This window comes from Dicentrarchus labrax, unplaced genomic scaffold (genome assembly GCF_905237075.1).
Source record: "Dicentrarchus labrax unplaced genomic scaffold, dlabrax2021, whole genome shotgun sequence".
Lineage (NCBI taxonomy): Eukaryota > Metazoa > Chordata > Actinopteri > Moronidae > Dicentrarchus > Dicentrarchus labrax.
Genome location: NW_026136706.1, coordinates 8,155,637 through 8,177,273, shown reverse-complemented (window position 1 = coordinate 8,177,273; position 21,637 = coordinate 8,155,637). Strand labels below are relative to the sequence as shown.

The 21,637-nt window shown below is 39.2% G+C and overlaps 2 protein-coding genes across 2 annotated transcripts in view; one reads left to right on the top strand and one right to left on the bottom strand.

Moving 5' to 3' along the window:
- Positions 1 to 14,842, bottom strand: part of tmem163a (transmembrane protein 163a) — a 60,690-nt gene extending 45,848 nt beyond the window's left edge. Inside the window, exons 1-2 of the mRNA XM_051404860.1 lie at positions 14,241 to 14,842; positions 8,192 to 8,311 (exon numbers count right to left, since the gene is read on the bottom strand). Of these exons, the coding sequence (XP_051260820.1) occupies positions 8,192 to 8,311; positions 14,241 to 14,442 (322 nt within the window). The 5' untranslated portion in view covers positions 14,443 to 14,842. The remainder of the gene's footprint in view (positions 1 to 8,191; positions 8,312 to 14,240) is intronic.
- A 1,039-nt stretch (positions 14,843 to 15,881) lies between these two features.
- On the top strand, positions 15,882 to 21,177 carry acmsd (aminocarboxymuconate semialdehyde decarboxylase). Its single transcript, XM_051404859.1, has 10 exons — positions 15,882 to 16,044; positions 17,725 to 17,769; positions 18,494 to 18,590; positions 18,673 to 18,722; positions 19,062 to 19,298; positions 19,469 to 19,562; positions 19,893 to 19,988; positions 20,117 to 20,289; positions 20,677 to 20,775; positions 20,970 to 21,177. Exons 1-10 carry the CDS (start codon positions 15,988 to 15,990, stop codon positions 21,030 to 21,032), a joined length of 1,011 nt encoding a protein of 336 aa, XP_051260819.1. The 5' UTR covers positions 15,882 to 15,987; the 3' UTR covers positions 21,033 to 21,177.
- The last annotated feature ends 460 nt before the right edge of the window (positions 21,178 to 21,637 follow it).

Genomic DNA, 21,637 nt, shown 5'->3' with positions numbered 1-21,637 from the left:
GTGGTATTTGTAGGCTAGAATATTACCAGAGGGCAAAAAAATAACTTACTGTAAAACAGAATTAATGCAATTCTTCCCTATGGTGCATATTTATCCTTCATGCAAACAAAGCAAGTGACCAAATATTGCTTACATAACAACGTACTAAAGCTGAGATCTGCCAATAAACTGGAGCAATGAGTCAATAACAACAAATACTGGAGATGTTTTTGACTTTACCGCTGCTCAGTGAGGAAATCATCAAACTCAGCTAATGCAAACTTAAAGGTGCCCTGTGGAATTTTCTTGTAAACAAAGTTTCTCTCTACATTCGGTGTTGCCCACCAAAACACATGGTGTGTATCCTTGGGGTCTTACAAATGTGTTGGAAGCATAAAACATAAAAATTTAAAACTGAAAAGCCGACTTGAAAAGTTCCGTTCCTGCATTGTTTGCATTCACGTTTACTTAAAGCAGTCTTTTTCTTCCCTTTGCCAGCGCAATGCAACAGTTGAATTTAATTGAATGCTACATTTCTATCATTTCAAACAAGGACTCACATAGAAAAACAAGACGCTTGCTTTGTTTAAACACTCAGATTGTAAACTGTGTGATTTTAGACGATACTAGATTATGTCTTCACTTTAAACTGTTCAAAAAGCACATTTAATTATCTGAAAGTCAACTGCTTTTGTTAAGTTAAAGTATTTGTATTAGGTCTGGTATGTTTCAACGGTCTAGCAGAGATGTGTAGGGAGCTGCAGTCACTGATTTGGGTCTTGTATGAATGCAGGCGACCAGAGTTACAGTGTTTAATTCTTCCCAATTTCCTTCTTACCATGTGTCAAACATGTTTTTTTCTGTGAAAGTTGAGCTAACTTTTTATACACTCTCTGCTTCAGCTACTCCTATCTACAGCTACGAAGTCATGGCACAGATAGATATCCGTAAAGTGATGGTTTATTTATAACTATGTTCAGCTTTTACTTTATGTATCTGGGTTAAATCACAGTAATTACAGCTCTACTGCAGAGAGAGAGAAAACGAGAGAGCAACAGAGAAAAAGTAGAAAAAGAGAGAGAAGCAGTGTAGAAGTCTTAGCCCTTTCTTTCTTTATTTCTTTCTTTCTTTCGTCCTGCGTATTTTGTTCTACTGTGCTTAAAAATGTTTTCTTCCATCTATCACTGGCCTTATATCTATCTTTCTATCTCCATCTAAAACCTGGCCCACTCTAACTTTCTCTATCGTCTTCCATCACACACTTCCTGTACTTCTTGTTCCTTTTTTTCTTATTTGCCTCCCTCCTATTTTCCTGTTTCTTTCTTTTTCTCAATTTCAGCTTTATTCCCAGCCTATATCCCTCCTTCTCCCTCCCTCTTTTACTCCCTCCTAGCATAAGCTTCCCACTTTCTTGCTCAAACATTAAATGGCTGTTGGCAGCGCCACTGATTGATCGTGTGGCAGCCTATTAGTGCACCGTCCAGCTCCTATAGCTTGTCCCTAGAAGGCCTGTAAGGCAATCTGAAATTCATCCTTGTTGGTGGCTCTGAATATGGAACAGCTTTTACTGTGGCTACTTACAAAGCACAATACAAATGCATCACATAAACACATTTGAGAATGTTCCTTTATACCTGATAATGAAACAATATCTATTCAGTTACTTACACACCTTGGGTTGAAATAAGAAACACTGAAAGTCTGAAAAAACAGCCTATCACAAGTGCTCCAAAGAGACTCCAGTGAAATACCATTTAAATTGAAGGAAATACATATATATTTTTTTTTCATTTATTTGAGTTTCTTTTTGAGTTTGCAGTGAATAAACCAAAACTGTGGCTGAAGTACCATAATAAATATACCTGTCCTTTGTATTTTATACCATGGCCAGTGGCCACAAAGAATATCTGCTTTTCTGATTGGCTGGAAGGTGTCTGTTAATCATACATCATAGGTTAATCAATCTGGCAACAATACCTGTTAACAATTAACAGTTAACAGTCACTGTTTAACTAATACGTACACATACATTTAAAGGTATACCTTTTTTATCACTAGTGGTGCTATAGAGAAACGTTCTATGAGTAGATCACCATTTTGTTTGTTCTCGTGTACGTACAAGAGTGTGTATGAGCAGGCAGGTGACGTGCTGAAAATTCCTGCTTAATGCAGTTTTATAGTTGTATGTTAAGTAAGCTTGTTATGTAAGCTCTACGTTGAGTCTACGCCACAACCTAGGCAAGTGACCTGTGCCATGGTGAGCATGTATGCTTGTGTGCTGGTGTGTCTGGGTTTTCTCTGCAAATAACATCACCAAAAAACTAGCTTGTGGTGGGGTTTCTATGGCATTGTGTTGAGGTTTGTGTCTTCCTCATTTCGTTTTTTTTCCCTCGCTGCCTGTGAAACAAAAGGATGAGGGAATATGAGGGGACATACAAGAAGCATCTTATAGAGCGAGGCAGTGTCCCGTGCGTGCTATTTGTCTGTGTGTGGACACACTTGTCTGACAATATGTGTATGGGATTCTCCAACAGCATTATTAACCCATCTTGCATGAGTCGCCTCCTTTTGACAATGCACACACACCAAGCAAATCAATCACAGTTAAAAACAATCAATACGGTATAAATGAGGCATTTTTGCTAATGTTTTCTGTCTGGGCTATAAAAAGATATACACAATGTGAATGTAAACAGAAACTCCCCTGGCCATCTATAACCAAATTCTTTAGGTGGCTATGGTATGGAGATTCAATCTGAGAAGGAAACGTAGTTGTAAGCTGTAGTATTCTTTTACACTGCCATCTTGTACATTATATTGGTGTATTAGGATATTTAATTCACCAGGATTTTTAAAAGAAAACGGAACAGAGAAGTGAGCGGAATAAATATATTTATTCTACTTTGTTTAAGAATGCTTGATTCTGATTGGCTGGGAGGAGGGCATAAACCTGGCAGGTTGTCCGCTGACTTGTCGGTTGTACTTGCTGCTGACTGAGCACAGCGTCATCAAATAGTAGATCAATACGCCACTTGTATTTTTTTTCTATCACAGAAAATTCAAACATGAGGTCCATTGTAAAAATAAACCTTATTTAAAAAAGTTTCTAAAATGTGTCGGAAATCTATCGGAGGGTCAGTCGATACATAGTTTCGCAAGCGAGAATCAAACGAAAAAGGCAACTGCCTTTGCTCTCAAGGTTTTCACCGAGTGGAAGAGCCACCAAGATAGACTGACAGTGACAACTGACCCGGACACCTGCAGTGCCGAAGAACGATCGTAATTAAAGCTGACTTGATACAATATAGCAACTACGTTATTAAACTCGTGATCAGATCCAGCCTTGTGTGGTTGCTATAGAAACTAATTAGCTACAGCTGAGCTAACGTTATTCACCATAGTTCTAAAGGGGACTACTTTTTGAGGGAGATGAACTCAAACAGAGTATACATTTAATAAGCATGCAATAAGACAAAGCATAATTATTAAAGTATTTGAATTGTTTTATTATGTTGGCAAGCAAGAAGTAGAATAAACGGGATAATCACCTCAAGGCAGGGCAATAAACGGCTTCGTCTCGGGCGGTAACCTTCCACGAGCCGGGCATATCAAACTGTTTATTGCCCTGCGATTAATTGCGAGTTAACTATGACATTAATGCGATTAATCGCGATTATACATTTTAATCGTTTGACAGCACTAATATTTTTTAAATCAGCCAATGACATTTAATCCCTAAAAATAACATCATATAATGCTGACATGAACACTAAAATGCTGGGCCTCCATTGTTAACGGCATAAAAAATAATCTCTGGACAACCGTTTGTGGTCTCAGACCCTAATTTACATAGAACAACAGAGTGGGAGGATCGCTGTGTCTGCTGCAGCGTCTCTTTGGCTTTTTTAAATTTAATTTAAGCAGAGAATCAAAGTAAATAGTTGTCTGTTTCCCTGAAATTATGTATATTTCCTGTGTTTGTCAGTGGCGTCTGGCAAAGTTTGTCTAATTACTCCTTCACGCTCTGCTGACCAGTTAAATTCCAGCTGTACAGCTACACAATAACATACCTGCTGATTCCTCTTGAGGTGTGGTCCCTGCTCACCCTCTGAGCCTGATACGTCTGATAAAACCTCAGGGACTAGTACTACTTTCACAGGTGAACAGCTAGCCAAGAGAGCACAAAAGACAGCTTCTCAGGAAAGGTTGTGAGCTAACACAGAGCAGCCATTTATGGTCAAGACATTCAAGAGGCAATACCACTGGACGTAGAGGATCAGCCTTGAGCCCTTGTCCCTTCTAAATGTTAAAATACTGCTAAAGGTCACAGAATGGCAGAGGATCTTTGCAGTTTTCCTTGGAGAGAGAAAAAGGGAGACAGAGAAAAAGATTGGAAAATAGAGAAAGAGCAAAAACTAGAAAGGTTGGCGGAAACAGGATGAAAGATATATAATAGATAAAGAGGACTTTGACTTTTACCATGCTTTATTAATACATGTCCACCGGAGGAAAAGCCATTTCAACTAGACACTCTGCTACACACTGCACGGCTTGAATCTTTGGACTTTACCCACACAGAATATATTAGATCTAGTTATACCAATATAGATTAAAAAAATAAAGGGGGGGGCAAAGAAGGAGAGATACGATGAGAAAGCACATAAAGAAGACGGTAAAGAAAGTAGAGGGTAAGGAAACAAGCTGATGGGACGTAAAAGATAGAGGAGTGAGAGAGAGAGCGAGAGAGAGAGTGAGAGAAAGTAGGGCACAGGCGGGAGGAAACGGCTCGCTGGTGTTCTTTAAAGTTGAGCCATCACAACCACTAAATCCCCAGCGCTGGCTGCCAGGACTCATCCTGCCTCGTCCCCTGGTACCATTGCACCTTTCAGAGCTTCGCTCCACACCTCCATATCCATCTGTCTCTCCCCCTCTCTGGTCCCTCTCTGCTGTCTTTCACAAAGTTGTCTCCTCTTCAGGACCCAGCCTCTCCTTTCTTTTTTACCCCTCCCCATGCAGTGTCACAGCAGAAGAGGAAAGCGTTGTATTCATTTATTAATTTCCTAACCCAGTGTCGCCAAGACGTCCTCTAGAGACTGCAGTTACGACTGGCGGAGGGGGGCCTGTCTACACTTCCCTGCACCGCCGTCCCTCTTTTCTCTTGTTCTTTCCTAGAAGTAGCCGGGCTGTTTCCTTTGTTTTCAGTGGTTCATATTTTTGTGGGTCATCTTCTATTCCAAGTCTCCATGTCCGAACACTTTGTTTCTGTCAAACAATGAGAAAATAATTCTCTATTTTTTCTATTGTGTAGAGTGTGTATCCATGCCTCCTTCATTGGTTTCAAGTCAAGAGAATGGAAAATATGAATCAACAACAGGAACGTCATTCAGAAACGAGGAGCTGTATTAATTGGTGGCAGTGATCATATTACCATTTCACTGCAGTTTCTATGAAGAACGTGATTAATTTTTTTTACCATTTGGAGGGCATGGAAAGAACGTGTGAACACAACACACTGACCTATTTTCACCTTTTTGATATGGTGATATTTTGTTTTGTTTATTTACACATCCATCCTCTGATACCGAGGAACATTATCATTCATTTCGATCCATATTTCTGGGCACAAGATGAATATGTATGAATAATATAAAGTCTTATATTCTCCACTAATTTCTAAGAAAAATGTTGTTCAACAGATAGTTGCTGTCTGTCTGGTAAGTATAAATACAGTGGAGTTTTTTTTACTGAAAGCAGCTGCTTGCTGCAGCCAGAAAAGGCACTGTGAGGATGTTTGGTAGTGTGTTGTGGTAGCAAAACCAAAAAAATGAGCTAAAGGATGCCATAATAGTGCTACAGGGTGATTCTTCTCTGTGGGTTTGTCATGAGCAACACATTTCACATAAGTAAACATAAAAATACTTATTAGAGCAGCTTTAACAAAAGTAAACATTTTATATTCAAATGGGAATCGTGTATGACCAACTGAATAAACTACATATTTGGAAGTTAAAATCTGCCTGCTTTATGGTTTATTATTGTTTAATATCTTTTCAAATGATTATTGGCAGACTCCATGCCATCCATTATATTCATAAATATTTCATGATTTTTTGTATTAGATTAGAAGGGCTTTTGACCAAATGTTATGTAATATGTGTACAAGAACCTTTACAAATGTTGATACCTCCCTCATGTAGCTTCCTTTAAGTTCTTTTCCTTGGTAGTTTAAGTGTAAATTCATTAAGCCGCATCACTTTAAAAAGCAAGTTTGTGCTTAGTCAGCACATCAAGGATAAGACAAAAAGTCTGAAAAGATTGGGACACATCGTGACTTGAAACTGATGCTTAGCCAGAATGACAAAGCAACATCCCGTGTTGCACTCACAGCAGCACGGTTCACGGTAGACATCCTCTATATCATAAGACAACAAAATGTGGTTTGAAGCTGTTGCAACATCCTTTTACAACATCAGAGGGATCACTGAGGTATTGAAAAACCTTAAAAAATGCAGCACTAGGCAGACTCCTAAGGAAAAACTAATATTTTTTGTTCCAGAGGTTGTGAGATGGAGGTTGATAGAAATATGCATTTATGTTTATCACATAGTAAAGGGACATCGAAGCAGTAAAAGACATCCTGGACATAAGATTGTACATATGAGACACTCCGAGCTATACCTCTTTGATAACAACTCCTGGGGGGGAGGCAGAATAAAATATTGGAATTTGATATCCTGCACTCATCCTTCCCTTAATAGTTAATATGAAACTATATCAGTATATCTATACACACATCTGACCATTGTTAATCACGTGTTTATATAACGAGGGCCAAGGAAGTCTGTGAAAAGATCTGTTACTTGTAACTACACATTTGAAAATAGATATTCTCATATGTTTGCCCTGTTCAAATCCTATCTGGTATATTTACCTTTAGTAAATGAGTGTCATTACCACATAGGTGACAGAAAGCCTGTTCAGGATGGAAGAATGAGGTTGGGAGCAATAGTTCCTAAACCTGGGCATTGGATCTTCAATCAAATACAGTCCAGTGTGTAACATTTAGGAGGATCTATTGCTAGAATTGGAATATGATATTTATAGTTTTCATTAGTGCATAATCACCTGAATATTGTAATAGTTGTAGTTTTTTTTTTGCCTTAGAATGAGCTATTCTAGTCTACAGACGCTGACGGTTGACTTCCATGGAACTGAAGCAGAAAAGCCATATTTCTACAGTAGCCCAGAACAGACAAACCAAACACTGGCTGTAGGTAGGGCCTTGCGTGAGTTTCGTGGCCACCATATTTCCTCCTATACACTTCACAGCTTCTCCAGTCAAATACAAATACAGTTGCATCAACAATACAATTTCACAACACCTCTTGTTGTTTTCTTCTTTTCATCTTCCATGCCCATCCACTGTCCCACTTAAATCTTGGTGGTGCCAAACCACATTTTTGGAATAAAAAGTATGACAGTCCCACCCTGCTCCAACAGAGAACAATAACGCTGTTGATTTGGCAAAGTCATCTCAACTTTACAGCTTTTAAAACTAATTGAAGTGATTAATTCATTTGCTTTTCTGGACAGCAGACCTTCAGTGTGGGTTAAAGGCACATGCTCTTTGTCGTCATACTGCTCAGAATTTGTGCAGTCTGTTTATAATATGTTGATTTCACACGCAGTGAGGCTCGTTGGACTTACTGAAAGAATCCATTAAAAATGTGTTCTTTCTGCACTGTTAGCCATGGAATCAGTTAGCTCAGTGTTCTGTCATGTACTGTTTTATATTTTTTTCATTCTGGCCCTCGGCTCTTCAAATAAAGCTCAGATTATCACTGAAGATAAATTTAAAATTTGAAATATGAGCATGATTGTGCAAATATTGTGCTTAAACCATACAACTAACAAATATATGCTTGCACCCTGCAGATAGGTTTGCTGAAAATGGGTACTTCATTTGAATTTATAGTTCATCATTATTCTTATTCCAAACCTGCATTGTTAGAGAGACGTTTGTAACACTTACTACATGTTTGCACCATTACTAGAACAGACGTTTAGATGACAACATCTCCTCTGAGTCAACAGGGAAGTGAGAAATAAACTGCCACAGTCAGCCTGTCACTACTTGAGAGCACATACAAAGTTACTGAATGACACCTAAGTACATGTTGCATGCCTGTTAACGAGTACTTTGAATGCTTACTGAAAGCTGCCACAGCCAGTATGAGTGTGACCACGATGGAGATCCAGGAGACCCAGAGTGCCTTCTTTCTGTAGCTCTGGGCCTCATGGGGCTTCAAGCGCATGCTGCTCTCGAGAAGACCTGCAATGAGACACACAAATTCTGTTACAAGAACAATACCTTCTTTCATTTTATCTCTGTTTCGTAAAGTTTTCTAATGTCACAGTTTATCGTGTGATCACACCAGGCAGCCAGAGGTAAAGTAAAGTTATCTGACCTTATCCTGTGCTTGGGTTAAATGTTGTATAATCAGTACTCGGTCAGTGAAGAAATAAAGTTAAAATTAGGAGTCCTTACAGAGGTAAGAATTATGTTGTCCATGCTAAAGGTTGTTTAAATTCTGTAATTAAGTTCAGGATTTTGGATCCCTTCCACAACAGCGGTGTGTTGTTTGGCTTGTGACTATAATGAGCATTCAATATGTGAGACCAGTCAATGAGGTTAGTTACGGTAATATAGAGTCATTCAGAACAACATACAATAAACAACAATATAATAACATAATTGTGTCCTGAAATGATGAAAGGAACCAGTGACTTGTCCCAGTCCTTCAGCCTATGTAACATTGTATGAAAAGTCTCTCAATTTCCTGCAATCCAAAGGAAGGTCAGAGGTGAGAAACTGCTAGATAAATGCTCCAGGAACTGAGAAAGGTTGTGTTGTTGCTACAGTCAATCACCTGCAACAGGCCTATTAGGCTTATCAATGAGAATGTATTACTACTTCCAACATTACTGGAGCACCACCCTCCCTGCATCCTCTACACCTAGCTAGAGAGCACCGGACCAGCGGGTATTTAAAGGCACAACGTTACACTGCAGATTACAGGTCATGGGTGAAACTTAGCTCCGTGATAGCTTGTAAAGTTGAACTTAAACAGAACTTCTCTCACAGTTAAGGGTAAGGGTAGTCCTTCAAACTTAAACAAAGCAATTATGAGATAACCTACACTGAATATAAAATTACCAATGAAACCAATTGAAGTATATCAAGATCACAAAATAAGTCATTCTGCATTTGGTAACCAACCTTAATAGCTTTTTAAGGCACAGTTACCTTCTAAAAAATGACACAGAGATGGTGTTAAAGCAGAAGACTCGATATAACAGTCCCTATACATTTCCTAATGGCTTACAGTCTTGTTTCTCTGTGTGAGAAGTCTTTGCCTGAAGTCACAGACAAAACAGCCCAGATTCTGAACTGCCTGAGGCTGTTCCATTGTCATGAAGCGTGAGGCTGGCTCTGCAGTCTCATGCAATATTCATGTGCCTGAACTTTGACTTCCAAAAGAGCTTTTAATGATATCAGTTGTCATTCTATCCAGAAATTTGTACCAGGGACCTTATAGTCAGTCGCCTGTGACACAAAAGGTGTTTTCTTTTCAGACTGCAAGTTTGGACCCCAAAACAGATAACGGGAAAAACAGACAGATAACAGGAACTAATGAAGGGTCTTGTTTAGTATTTGAACCAACTCTTTAGGACAGAATTCACTGATTTTTGGATAGAATTTCATGGTTGTTGTCTTTGTTTGCCAGGATAAAGGGGGAGTTAAATGCTTTTATCTATATTTTATTGTTGTTGTTTTTTTTATGAAAGCTATTTGTTCAAGTCTTTTTGAAGATGAGACATTATAGAAATCTCCTGCTTTCGGGGGGAATTCTCTAACTAGCATATGAACAAAGCTTCAACACTGATAACACTGTCATTGCAGTGGGAGAATGGTGCTCAAGTCACGCATCATACAAGATTGTGCATAAAAACTTGAAAATGCTTGAAAAGAACTCTTCCATGCCTCTTCCTTTAAAAAAAAAAAAAATCAACTGAATTTCTTTGAATACTGCAGAAGCCTTCACTCTCTTTCTCCTTCATGTTGTAAATATTTAATTGTAAATATTTGTCAGGGTGCCATCACTTGATCTGCAGGAAACATGAAATCACTGACAGTAAATCTGCCCAAACTCAAACAAATCCGGCCATCACTCTTGAACCTTGAATTTTGTAACTTGAACCCTGACCAGCATTAGCACCTGATTCAAAATCAGCTGTTGTTGAACATCTGCCACAAGTTCACTTTGCAATCAATCACCTGACACTGAACAACTACAAAATGATGTGAATTAGAGGCTCAAAACCGTCACTGTAAATGGCAACACGACTGTGTGACAGTGCCAAATCAAACCATTTTATGAGTTAAGGAGAACTACGTTGTTGTAGTATTGCACTTACATAAATTTGAGGGATCCACAAAAGAGTTTCCCATAATGCAACTAATAGCATCTTTTTTGGTAGGCCCTTGCCCACATATTTAAAACTCCACACATCCAGTTTGTTAAGCAGGCTTTCTGTCCATAACCAAACTGAGATGAGCTAAGAGAATTGAAATCTAAAATTCTATTTTATTAGACCATAAAACTCTCCCAGAGCCATGAGAGTGGTACTCCTCATGAGTTTGCATGTAAAATCAGTGTAGTTCCCCTCAGATTCAATGAGATGCTTGTCTTTTTGTAATATCCTTACCCTTCGTCTAAGTTTATTTTGTACCATCAAAAATGCAGTCTTGTATCCCAATAGTCCTTTTAACAATAGTATTATCACTCTGGTACTTGTATTTGATTCATTTTGTGTTTATCTTTGTATTTCTCCCCTTTTTTCTCACAATCTAGTTCACCCTTAATGCAGTCCTTGTTGTTGTTAACGCCCACTGTCTAGTGTGGGTGTAGACAGAAGGAGACAGAGCAGACAGAGCATCCAGTGGGAGTTGGTACTGCTACAAGGATATGATCCCTCACCAGCTTCCCACCAGTAAACGATGCCAACTGTTTTTGATAGACAGTGAGACCCAAGCACTGCACTACTTCATCTGACTTCAGCTCTGTTCAGGCAACCTGTACCTCTAAGTATAAAGGTACGCACCTGGTTTTGCATCTGAAAACATATACTTTTTGATATATAGCTTATGTATGTCTGTATGTCAGTATGGGAGGCAAAGATAGCCAGTTTGAATGTAATTAGTTTAGAAATATGAAATACGTTAAACCTCTTGGAGCGTTACTAAGAAAGTTCAACTTGACATCTTAATATGGTGTATATTTAGTAGTTATGCATCCATAATTTATTACTTTCATATTTAATTTATTAAAACATGTACATTTTTGTTGACATGAAGGGGAAAACATCAGACACAGACCATTTTTATCACTGCGATGCATGTGTACAGCACAGACCCATTCAACCCTTGACATTTGCTATCTAGCTGATGTGAAATCACTTAATCTGGCCTTAATTGATTTCTTTGAAGATAGAAAGTCATGGAAAATCACATGGCTTGTGCTTAAAGGGATAATTATCTTAATGTGCATGTGTGTATTGTACATGTAGGAAGAGGATAACAAAAAACATGTCTTATATCCTCTGACTGGACAAGCTCTGATGATTTTTTTGTATAACTTTCCAACAAACACACCAAGGGTGGTTCAAGATAAAAAATAGTGATTGCACTATTCAAGATTACCGTTTTATAAATAGCTGCAGATACAGAAACTTATTTTATAAAATTACACATACAGCACCCAATAGAAGATAACTCTATGATAGATAAAACTATGATGTCCAAGTTCTACACTTAGAGGAAAAAACTGAAAGGACATAGATGTTGTTAACCAGCCTTGTGTGTGTGTGTGTGTATGTCTGTGTGTGTATGAGTGAGTCAGTGCGTGTGAGGCAGAGGGGGAAGTGAGACAGCATGCTTAAATCACTTTACTCACATGATCCCAGGCCAGGGGGATCAGACAGAAGGCATGTGCTCAACATCTCCTCATATATCCTTCTGTGGCACACACACAGGTTTGTGTTTGGTTTTGTGTGGGAGAGAGCTTGTAGTGTCTCTCTTTCTCTCTCTCTCTCTCTCTCTCTCTCTCTCTCTCTCTCTCTCTCTCTCTCGACTCTTGTCACACCTTTCTTTTCTAAAAATAATTAACATCAGCAGCCTTTTGAGCAATAGCCTTGTAGCTCAAAAGGCTGATTGCATACTCACATAGGAGTTTGACCTGAAAGAGATAAATTAATTACTTTTTAAAATAATCTAAAAGCCTGTCCCTACCTGTCTTGTTGTAATGCTATATGACATAACTATAAACTGATTCATATATCAGCATCATAGATAGATAGATAGATAGATAGATAGATAGATAGATAGATAGATAGATAGACAGATAGAGAGAGATATTGAGATAGATAGATAGATAGATAGATAGATAGATAGATAGATAGATAGATAGATAGATAGATAGATAGATAGATAGACAGAGAGAGATATTTATATAGATAGATAGATAGATAGATAGATAGACAGACAGACAGACAGACAGACAGACAGACAGACAGATAGATAGACACCACTAGCATGGATAAGCAAGATCAGACTGCAGAGGTTTTCTGGGAGAGAGATGAGGAAAGCGGAGGAGGGAGGTAGACAGGGAGAGTGTGAATGTGAGAAATATATTGTGCGGAAATGTGAGTGCATGATGTGTTTGTTTGAAGATCTACTGAAATGGTTTGACTTCTAAAGTAAAGTTTCCTCCTCAGTGCCTGTTCATGTAACCTTTAATACCTCTGTGTGTGACCCTCATTCTTAAAGCGAGGTAATGACCTTTATTTACTTTGATCACCTCACCTGACATTATAAGCTAAGTAACACAAGAGATTACATACATTTAAAATGGGGCACCCCAGCAGTTTTAACCATAAAACCAGTTGTACTCAGCCTGTTAAAACCATTGCATAATGACATTACTATGGTTCTTGAGGAGCTTTGACAAGAGAAAGCAGCCCTGGTGATGTCATAGTGATGTCATCAGGGATATCTTGGTTTAGGTTTTAGAGACTACAACTTTTTAAAGTCTGTGTTTGAAACCAGGCAGGAAGGGGGGGGTGTCAAATGAAAGATGGTATTAAGTTGCATTATGGGAAATGTAGGATTCAGTGCATTTGGAGCTTGACCCATGCAAGGGACTAAAAGTCGAGATATCTTGGCCTCTGTTGCTTGAAGTCTCTCACAAGTTCCCATACTTTATGGCAGTGTAACTACTCCCCCTTTAAGGGTTCAATCTTCTTCCTAGTTTAAATCTGCCAAGTGACTAGTGACTTCAATCTCTAATAAACAACAAATTGTAAGAAAAAGACAAAAACTGTGTGTTCTTGTCCTTTTCTGACTTATTTTGTTGGGTAGATGAGATGGATCCTGTATGGTGATTGGCTCTTAAAATAGCCAAGTCCAATCCTGCTGTCGCTGCTTTAATTTCATTACTCAGAAGTACGGTAAATTAAAATGTCAGTTATCCCTTGAAAACAGATCCAGTAAACATATATGACATTAAATAAATCAGCTAAATGAATATATAAGCAAAGGAGCAGGCTTAGGGTTTATTGTATAACTGAGGCCCTCTTATTATCCACAGTGGAATGTGCTGTTTCACAGGTTTTATGTATATGAGATGATGAATGGGACTATATTAGTAGAAACATCACACACAGACACGCTAATGTGCTTAAGCAAATGCAAAAGCACACTAAAAGGTTTCCACGCATGTGACTGGTACCAGAATCGAGCTTGACTGAGTCTGACGCTGTGCCTCCGTGCATGTTTTGAAGAACAACTGAATTCCCACAGCCCAACTTTGTCCCCAGAGGCAATGTAATATATAAAACTGAAATAAATGAGTGAATGAATGAATGGATGGATGGCTTTGGAGACTAGAATCAGTTTAACAGTGTTTTAAGATCTGAATTCAACTTTTGCTTCACTCTAATCTGAATCCTGCTGATGTAGGACTATCATAAATTATTCAAATAAGAGCAGACTAAAAATACCTCAAATGGTAAAAATACCCCTCCTTTCTCCCCAGGGTCCCCTTAACACACACACACACACACACACACACACACACACACACACACATCCATAACTTTTAAAAACCAGCTACAAACATGACAGAGATAGATGAAGTTACCTTCTCCCTCCACATTGTCTGTGATTTTCATCTCCTGGCCCGTGGTGAACGACTCAGGTTGTCCGGGGGCTTTGGCTTGCTGGTGATGGTTGTTGGTGAAGCCATCCGGGGCGCACTGGCCGTTCCGCACCGTGGCCGGGCAGGGATCCACAATAGTCGGGTCTGGGACAGGGTAGGACTCATGGGTCGCCGGGTCTGTCATTGTTGCAGTGGTTGTTTTTGTTGTCAGGCTCAAAGGCAGAGAAAGATGATTGATGATGGTGGGGGAAAAAAAAAAGATTCACGCCGGTTCGCTAAGTGCAGCAGCCATCCAGCGCGTCCAGTATGCCACCAGTGTCGACTCAGTTGCGCAAGGGGGTTGGACGGGAGGGGGGGAGAGAAGAGATGGCGATAAGAGAAGATGGGAGATAAAGGATTTATCTCCCCAGCATCAGCAGCGAACCAACTCCCTCTGTGTGAAGTGAACACTGCGAGGAGCAGCTCTGCAGCCTCAGTGTAGACACCCTGTCCGACGGAGCCAGTTAGAGACAGTTTAGGGTTAGATGCGGCGATGCGATAAATTGCTGAGATCTGCTGTGAATCTGACAGGCGGTGCCAGCAAGTTTTTTTTTTTTTTTTCCCTCCTCCTCCTCCCCTTCCTCCTTTTCTCCTCCTCTCAGGACTCAGCACCTTATTCCCATACAGGCCACTACATGAAATAATCAGTGACATCTATCCCGACGCACTCACAGCATTTTAAAGTTTTCCTTCAAATTAGTTTTGATTTATGAAACGAAACTTTAATGGGTCTTACAGAGCAGTTTTATATCAAACAGCATTTAATGCAAATAATAATAATAATAATAATAATAATAATAATAATATATCTTATATTATTTATATCCTATAATGACGACAAATTGCTACTTTTTCCAATGTAGAGCTTATTTATCTGATTAGAGGTAATAATTGGTTTAGTTTACATATTTCTTGATGCTAAATTTCCCATCCAATCCTATAATCGCCCTTTTAGTTCATGTTTATTAAATTATCCACACCTTAGCCTTGTTAGTGAAACAACCTGCTTGCACTCTGTGTTCTCTATGCTGCAACAATCGACCACCAGGTGGCGCCGAAACGCAGGTCACCTGTGAGCAGGTGAGGGTATGGAATAAAGGAAAAAAAAGAAAAAATTCTGGGAAATAACAGTCAGCTTGGCTCGTATTTGCTCTACATTCTGGTAAGTGATGCGTATTTGTGATCTGTGCAGCAGATATATAGATATAGTCAAACTACTGCAAGCAAAAGCCAGGCATAATGTAAGTGTTGCAACATCCAAACCTGCACTTATCATAAACATATAAGCACAAAACTCTGACTCAGCATAATGCAAGCAGCCGGCTGCACACACACGCTGCTTGTGTGTGTGAACTTGTGTGTGTGTGTGTGTGTGTGTGTGTGTGTGTGTGTGTGGGTTAGTGGTTGTAGGGGGTTGGGGTGTAAATAATGTAGTTTTAGGCTATAATATCACTTCATGGTTTAGAATATCAGCTGTCAATGAGGTTGAATGTCATACACAGACAAATGATTACTTTCTGTTTGTTTTATAGACTAGGTAATAAATTACCAGGGTGTCCCAACAGCCATTCACCTGTGGGTCATTGGTTTCTGACTGAGGGCGGAGTATGAATTTGCTGGGTTTGCCTTTAGTTACTGCAAGGAATCTCTGGCAGCAGACTTCCACATTTTCCCGGGGGTAATCACAAGGATGAAGGTTGATATTCACAATCATATTTTACCAAAGGAGTGGCCCGATTTGAAGCAGGTAGGCACTGAGAGACGCAAGCTCATTAAGGATCTGAGAACTTCTTATAAGCATGAGTAAATCCACACAATCTAAAGGCTGGATCTCATTTTGTGTGGTAGGTTGAGTGGGTATTAAAAAAAACACACATTTTTGTTTGTATCAGTTCTATAGCAGGCAGAGCTTCTCCTTGAATTCAATGCTATTAAATTCCAGTAAAATAAATTTGTACAGAATCTTCCCATTCGAGTGTCATTGGGGAGTTTAACAGTTCACTCCATAAATCTGTGTTCTCTATGGATGGTTAAACTTTAATCAATAGGTGGCTCTGGCCTTGCTCCTGCCTGTCCTATTTGTTCCTACTCTTATGTCTATGTCACTGTGGAGGCCTGGCCTTAGCTAATGATTTCTCATGTTTAGTGCTTGATAGGAGAGACTGATGCCCTCACCCTCCCACAAGCTTTTCATGCATCCTTTTTTCCCATATTACTAAGGAAATGTATATAGTAATATAATAACACAGGCATGTTTTGTATATGAGTTGCTTCTCTGCTACTTGAGATATCAGACTTAAAATGCACGGAAACGGATATTGTTGGGCACAAATCAAAATGTTGTATGTTACACTGAATGGGGTTGTATTGGTTATTATAATGGCAATAATCAGTGCACACTCTGTGGTTATTAAACCCTTGTAGTTTGTTCACATTGGCTTTTCTGGCTTTGTTTGGGGTTGTGCTGTATCTGAATAAGAATGATAAGAACTTATCCCTAATAAACACTCTTCTTATAACCATATGGAAACCCAATATGTAGAAGAGAAGTAGTGTCCTTTCCCTTAGGGCTACTCCATTTGTTTGCAGAAGACAAAATGTACAGTAGTTCTGCATAGTGACATAACTTATGTTTAGTGTAAATTAGACACCAGAGGGGTCTAAGAAAAATCCAAATAGACTTATTTTAGGATTTTGGATGGGGAGTATTTCATAAATGTCAACACCAATCATTTGAGCTTTTGAAAAACCACTGCATTTTCAGCTGAGAAGTAATGAATCATCTTCTGTAGTGGACCTCTAAAAATTATAGGCATTTTTTATGAGTTCTCATAAAATATGGAAAAGTCATTAAGTATCAAGGTGAACATAATATCAAGTATGTTTTTTGAGCCTGCACTCTCAGGAACCCAAACAGAACTTCTTATAAACTCCACTGTTGAACTGCTACAAATAAATTAAATTTGAAGCAGGCTTTCATTGAAACAGCTACTTGAAAAAATAGATTCACACTTTTAAAAGTACACCCATTTTGCACTTTGAAAAGCTAAGGCTTCTCTGTGGCATCAACAAAGTACACAGTACTGCAGCTCTGCAGGGATATGAAATGGGGCTTGGCTGTATTGCTCATGTAGAGCATTTGCAGCTTCATCTGTATGCAAAAGAGTCAACAGCCTCAGATGGCATTTACTTTGAGTTATCCAGGGCGTTGGAGTGGATAGTCCTCCAGGATGAAGATTGAACCCTCGCAGATGGGATAACACAATCAATAGAGGCTTTTCTACAGTAGTTCACGTGGGGGATACCGAACTATGCCCATGTTCATATAGATTTTACATCTGAACACATCTGACATGTAATCTAATGCATAGTATGTTTTATAGTATATGAAATTATTAAGCATAATCACTTTTTGCATGTGTTACAGAGGTATGGATATGATGGGTTTGTCCAGCTTCACCATCACTGCAAGGTGAGTCCCACTTTTTTTGGATTGTACTGCAAACTATGCTGGGGACACAGCAGGTTCCTCCCGGCTGCACCTCACTCGTTGGACCTGACTGCCTGGTCCTCTCCGTATGAGCAGCTGCAGAACTCAGAACGGTGCCTCTGCATCAGCGGAGAGATTCACTTCAACACAGCAGAACACAGAGCAGCATGGCAGCTGTGTAGCCACTGCAACTTTTAGTGGGAGACATTGATTGAGTTTTGGGCATCAGCAAACTGCAGATAAGGGCAAATAGTTGATGCATTCAATCATCAGACTTCAAGTCACACAGGTGTAGTAGCATCCAAGATTAGAGATTTTTTAATTACAGCCTTTAACAGGGGAAAAAAAAGTCTGTCCAGATAGTAATTGGATATCTGCATTTCTAGAACCTTTTCAAAGACAGTCTGTGATGAAATTTTACTTCTAGATGTAAATAAAAGTTTACATCTTGCATGTTTTTCCATGAAACAGCATGTTTCATAGCGAGCTATCTGCTGCCATCATGTGGATGTATTTTGAAATGCTATGAAAGCCAAATGTCACATGATCTCATGAGCTTGAGAATTGTAAATTGAATGAGAGAAATGACCAAGAACAAGAACATTAAATCTGCCAAGGTGTCTGACTCTATAACAGAGAGGCAAGAGACATTTTAATTTCAGTCATACTAATTAAGGATGTGACTATTGTAAATGTTGTGTTTCAGGGGGAAGCAGAGATGATGAAGGATGGGAAGCTGTTCCGAGTGATTCAAGAAAACTGCTGGGATGCAAATGCACGCATAAGAGACATGGATCAACATGGTATATGCACAGACACAAAAAACTACAACAAGTGTTAAGTGTTCCTGATGCCTAAACCGATGTTGCTGTTTATAACCTTCAGGTGTCACAGTTCAAGCCCTTTCTACAGTTCCTGTGATGTTCAGTTACTGGGTAAGTGCACACAAGGTTTGAGCAGCTTGGATAAAAAAAACAATGCAGCCACTATGTTTTATTGCTGTGTGCTTAAGATCTGAAACATCCATTTGTTTACTGTGCCTGAAAATATTGCGAGCTGCACCCACCTAAAAAAAAAAAAGAGCTAATTAAATTTTAGACTTCATGTGCAAAGCCACAGTGGCTTATGTACTTTGCAAAGCTTCTTAAGTGATCTATTGGTTCTCCTGCAGTCACAGAGGCACCGACACTAAGATGAATATATGATTCAAATTGTATTCCAGCTTTCACAGATACAGTATATTTACCTATTTTAATCCCACTTTTGGGTTACAGGCCAAACCTTATGACACGCTGGATCTCTGTGTCCTCTTAAATGACAATCTGGCCCAGACAGTGCATAGTCACCCCAAGAGGTTTGTGGGCTTGGGCACTCTGCCCATGCAAGCCCCTGACTTGGCTGTGGTGGAGATGAGGCGCTGTGTGAAGGAGCTAGGCTTTCCTGGGGTGCAGATTGGCTCACATATCAACAACTGGGACCTCAACGCCTCTGAACTCCATCCTTTCTATGCTGTGAGACATTGAATGTTGCACTAATATACTTCGTGGGAATAGCAAATGTACCTATGTTTACACTTCACTGGTTTGACTAATTTCATTCTGAATTGCAAGACATTCCTTTGTATTCAGAGGTCAACTTCTGATTCATGGAGTACTGATCTGGCTGTTCCTCTTCCTTGCAGGCAGCTGAGGAGCTGGGCTGCTCCATATTTGTCCACCCATGGGAGATGCAGACAGATGGGCGGATGGCTAAGTATTGGCTGCCCTGGCTAGTGGGTGAGGGAGATGGAGTAGAAACAGGAGATATTGAATATCCCCCCAGTCTAGTCAATAAAAACACTTTTCTCTTAAAAATACAATCACTTTGTGACTGAAATTGATCCCTGTTTAATCATCTGTCCATAACAAAGCAACATCATACCCACTACTTCCTAAATGACTGATTAAGCCATCAAAACAAAATCATTGTATTTTCCCATTTGTTAAAATGGTGTTGATTTTCTTCGAGTATTGTAGCTTTCAATTCATATTCAATGCATTGTGGCCAACAGAGCCAAATAATACTCAACTGCAATATTAAGTTTTGTTTTCCTTTCCATCTCGCAGGCATGCCGTCAGAGACAACCATGGCTATTTGTGCGATGATATTTGGAGGTATCTTCGAGAGATTTCCTAAATTGAAAGTCTGCTTTGCACATGGAGGTATAGTATGTTTCAGTGTAATAATGAAAACACTAAGGTGTCAACTTCTATAAAAGTATTCTTACTTCATGCTCAATTAAAGATGCTATGAGCCGCTGTATGATTCTTGTTTGTTCATCTGGTTACAGGTGGCTCTTTTCCATTCACCGTTGGCAGAATTGAACATGGCCACAAAGTCCGCCCTGACCTGTGTGCTGTGGATAACAACATCAGTCCACGGAAATACCTCGGCTCTTTCTACACTGACTCCCTAGTTCATGATCCCACCTCCCTGAAACTGCTCGTTGATGTTATTGGAAAAGTGAGCTTGCATTCATCATTCATTGAGAGCGCATGCGCGCACACACACACACACACACACACACACACACACACACACACACACCCTGCCGCAGAGAGCTCATACACACTTAGGGAGTATTGCCAGTGGAGGGTGTGTGTGTGGGTAGTTTGAACACATCAGTAGTTATTTCTGTAAAAAACATTTTAACCTTGGATACAAAAACTGTGTACACGGGCTTATTAAAGTAGCACGGAGCTGTTCTGATGTGTGGAAGCACTCGGATGCTTCAGAATAACTCAACTGATGATCTATTATATTATTGAGATATTGCGAATGTGTATATCTGAACATGTTCACTACATGTTCAACACTACAAAAGTGAACATGCACGTAATCTTCTTTCAGGATAAAGTGATGTTGGGAACAGATTATCCATTCCCGCTGGGTGAGCTGCAGCCTGGGTCACTGATTGAATCAATGGATGAATTTGATCGAACACTAAAGGTAACAATATTGTTACACTATGTGTTTAGTCTTTGGTAGCATGTCAGAAACCTCAACATTTTGACATAAAGAAATGTGATTCATTCTGCTAGCTTTCAGACTTTAAATTCATAAATTAATTAATTAGTTTTAAAATCTTAATGTACTGTATGTCTAATCCAGTATTCAAAATGGCGTGTACTTTTGTTTTGCAGGATAAATTGCTCGCAGGAAATGCACTGGATTTTTTGGGCCTGAAACAAGAGCAATTTGAGTAACAGGAAAACCTGAGACACAACTGCAACACCCATTGAGTCAGCGCGAAGGAATTATGCAAATATTCATGTTAATGTATGATTCAAATTTGGATTAGTTTGTATTATTATTATACAGTCTATGGATTTAATAAAGTAATTAAGTATTTGTGAATTGTCTAATTTGTGTAAACTCAAACTCAAAGTTGCTATTGATAATGTTCAAGAATGGCACGTGTGATTTTTTTATTGTAATAGTATATCCTTTACAATAAGATGCTATTTATCCAAACTTACAAGGCATCTTATGGTCAACAGAGTTTCTAGTTTGATGTGAACGTATTAATTCACACTGACAGTCAAAGTATAAGAAAGAAAAGAGGACTTTTTTCACTCAGTGTTTTTAGAGAAACATTTGCAGTCAGTCCTACTATTACAAAGGACACATATGCAGGTCACTCCAGTTGTCTTTCTAAATATAGTCCCCAACAGCTCTTTCCTGTTAATGTGATCCCTCAACAATGAAGAGACTCAAATTGCTTAAAAGCTTCACCAATATGTGCTCTACTTCAAAGAACGAGTTATGCAAGGAACCCGATGCTCATTGCTCATAGAGAGGAAGCATTTCT

Excerpts from the sequence above, each read along its gene's own strand:
- acmsd (XM_051404859.1), top strand. The coding sequence starts at position 15,988 with ATGAAGGTTGATATTCACAATCATATTTTACCAAAGGAGTGGCCCGAT. Across the intron at positions 17,770-18,493 it reads AGCTTCACCATCACTGCAAG|GGGGAAGCAGAGATGATGAA; the intron begins GTGAGTCCCACT and ends GTTGTGTTTCAG. Across the intron at positions 18,591-18,672 it reads AAGAGACATGGATCAACATG|GTGTCACAGTTCAAGCCCTT; the intron begins GTATATGCACAG and ends TATAACCTTCAG.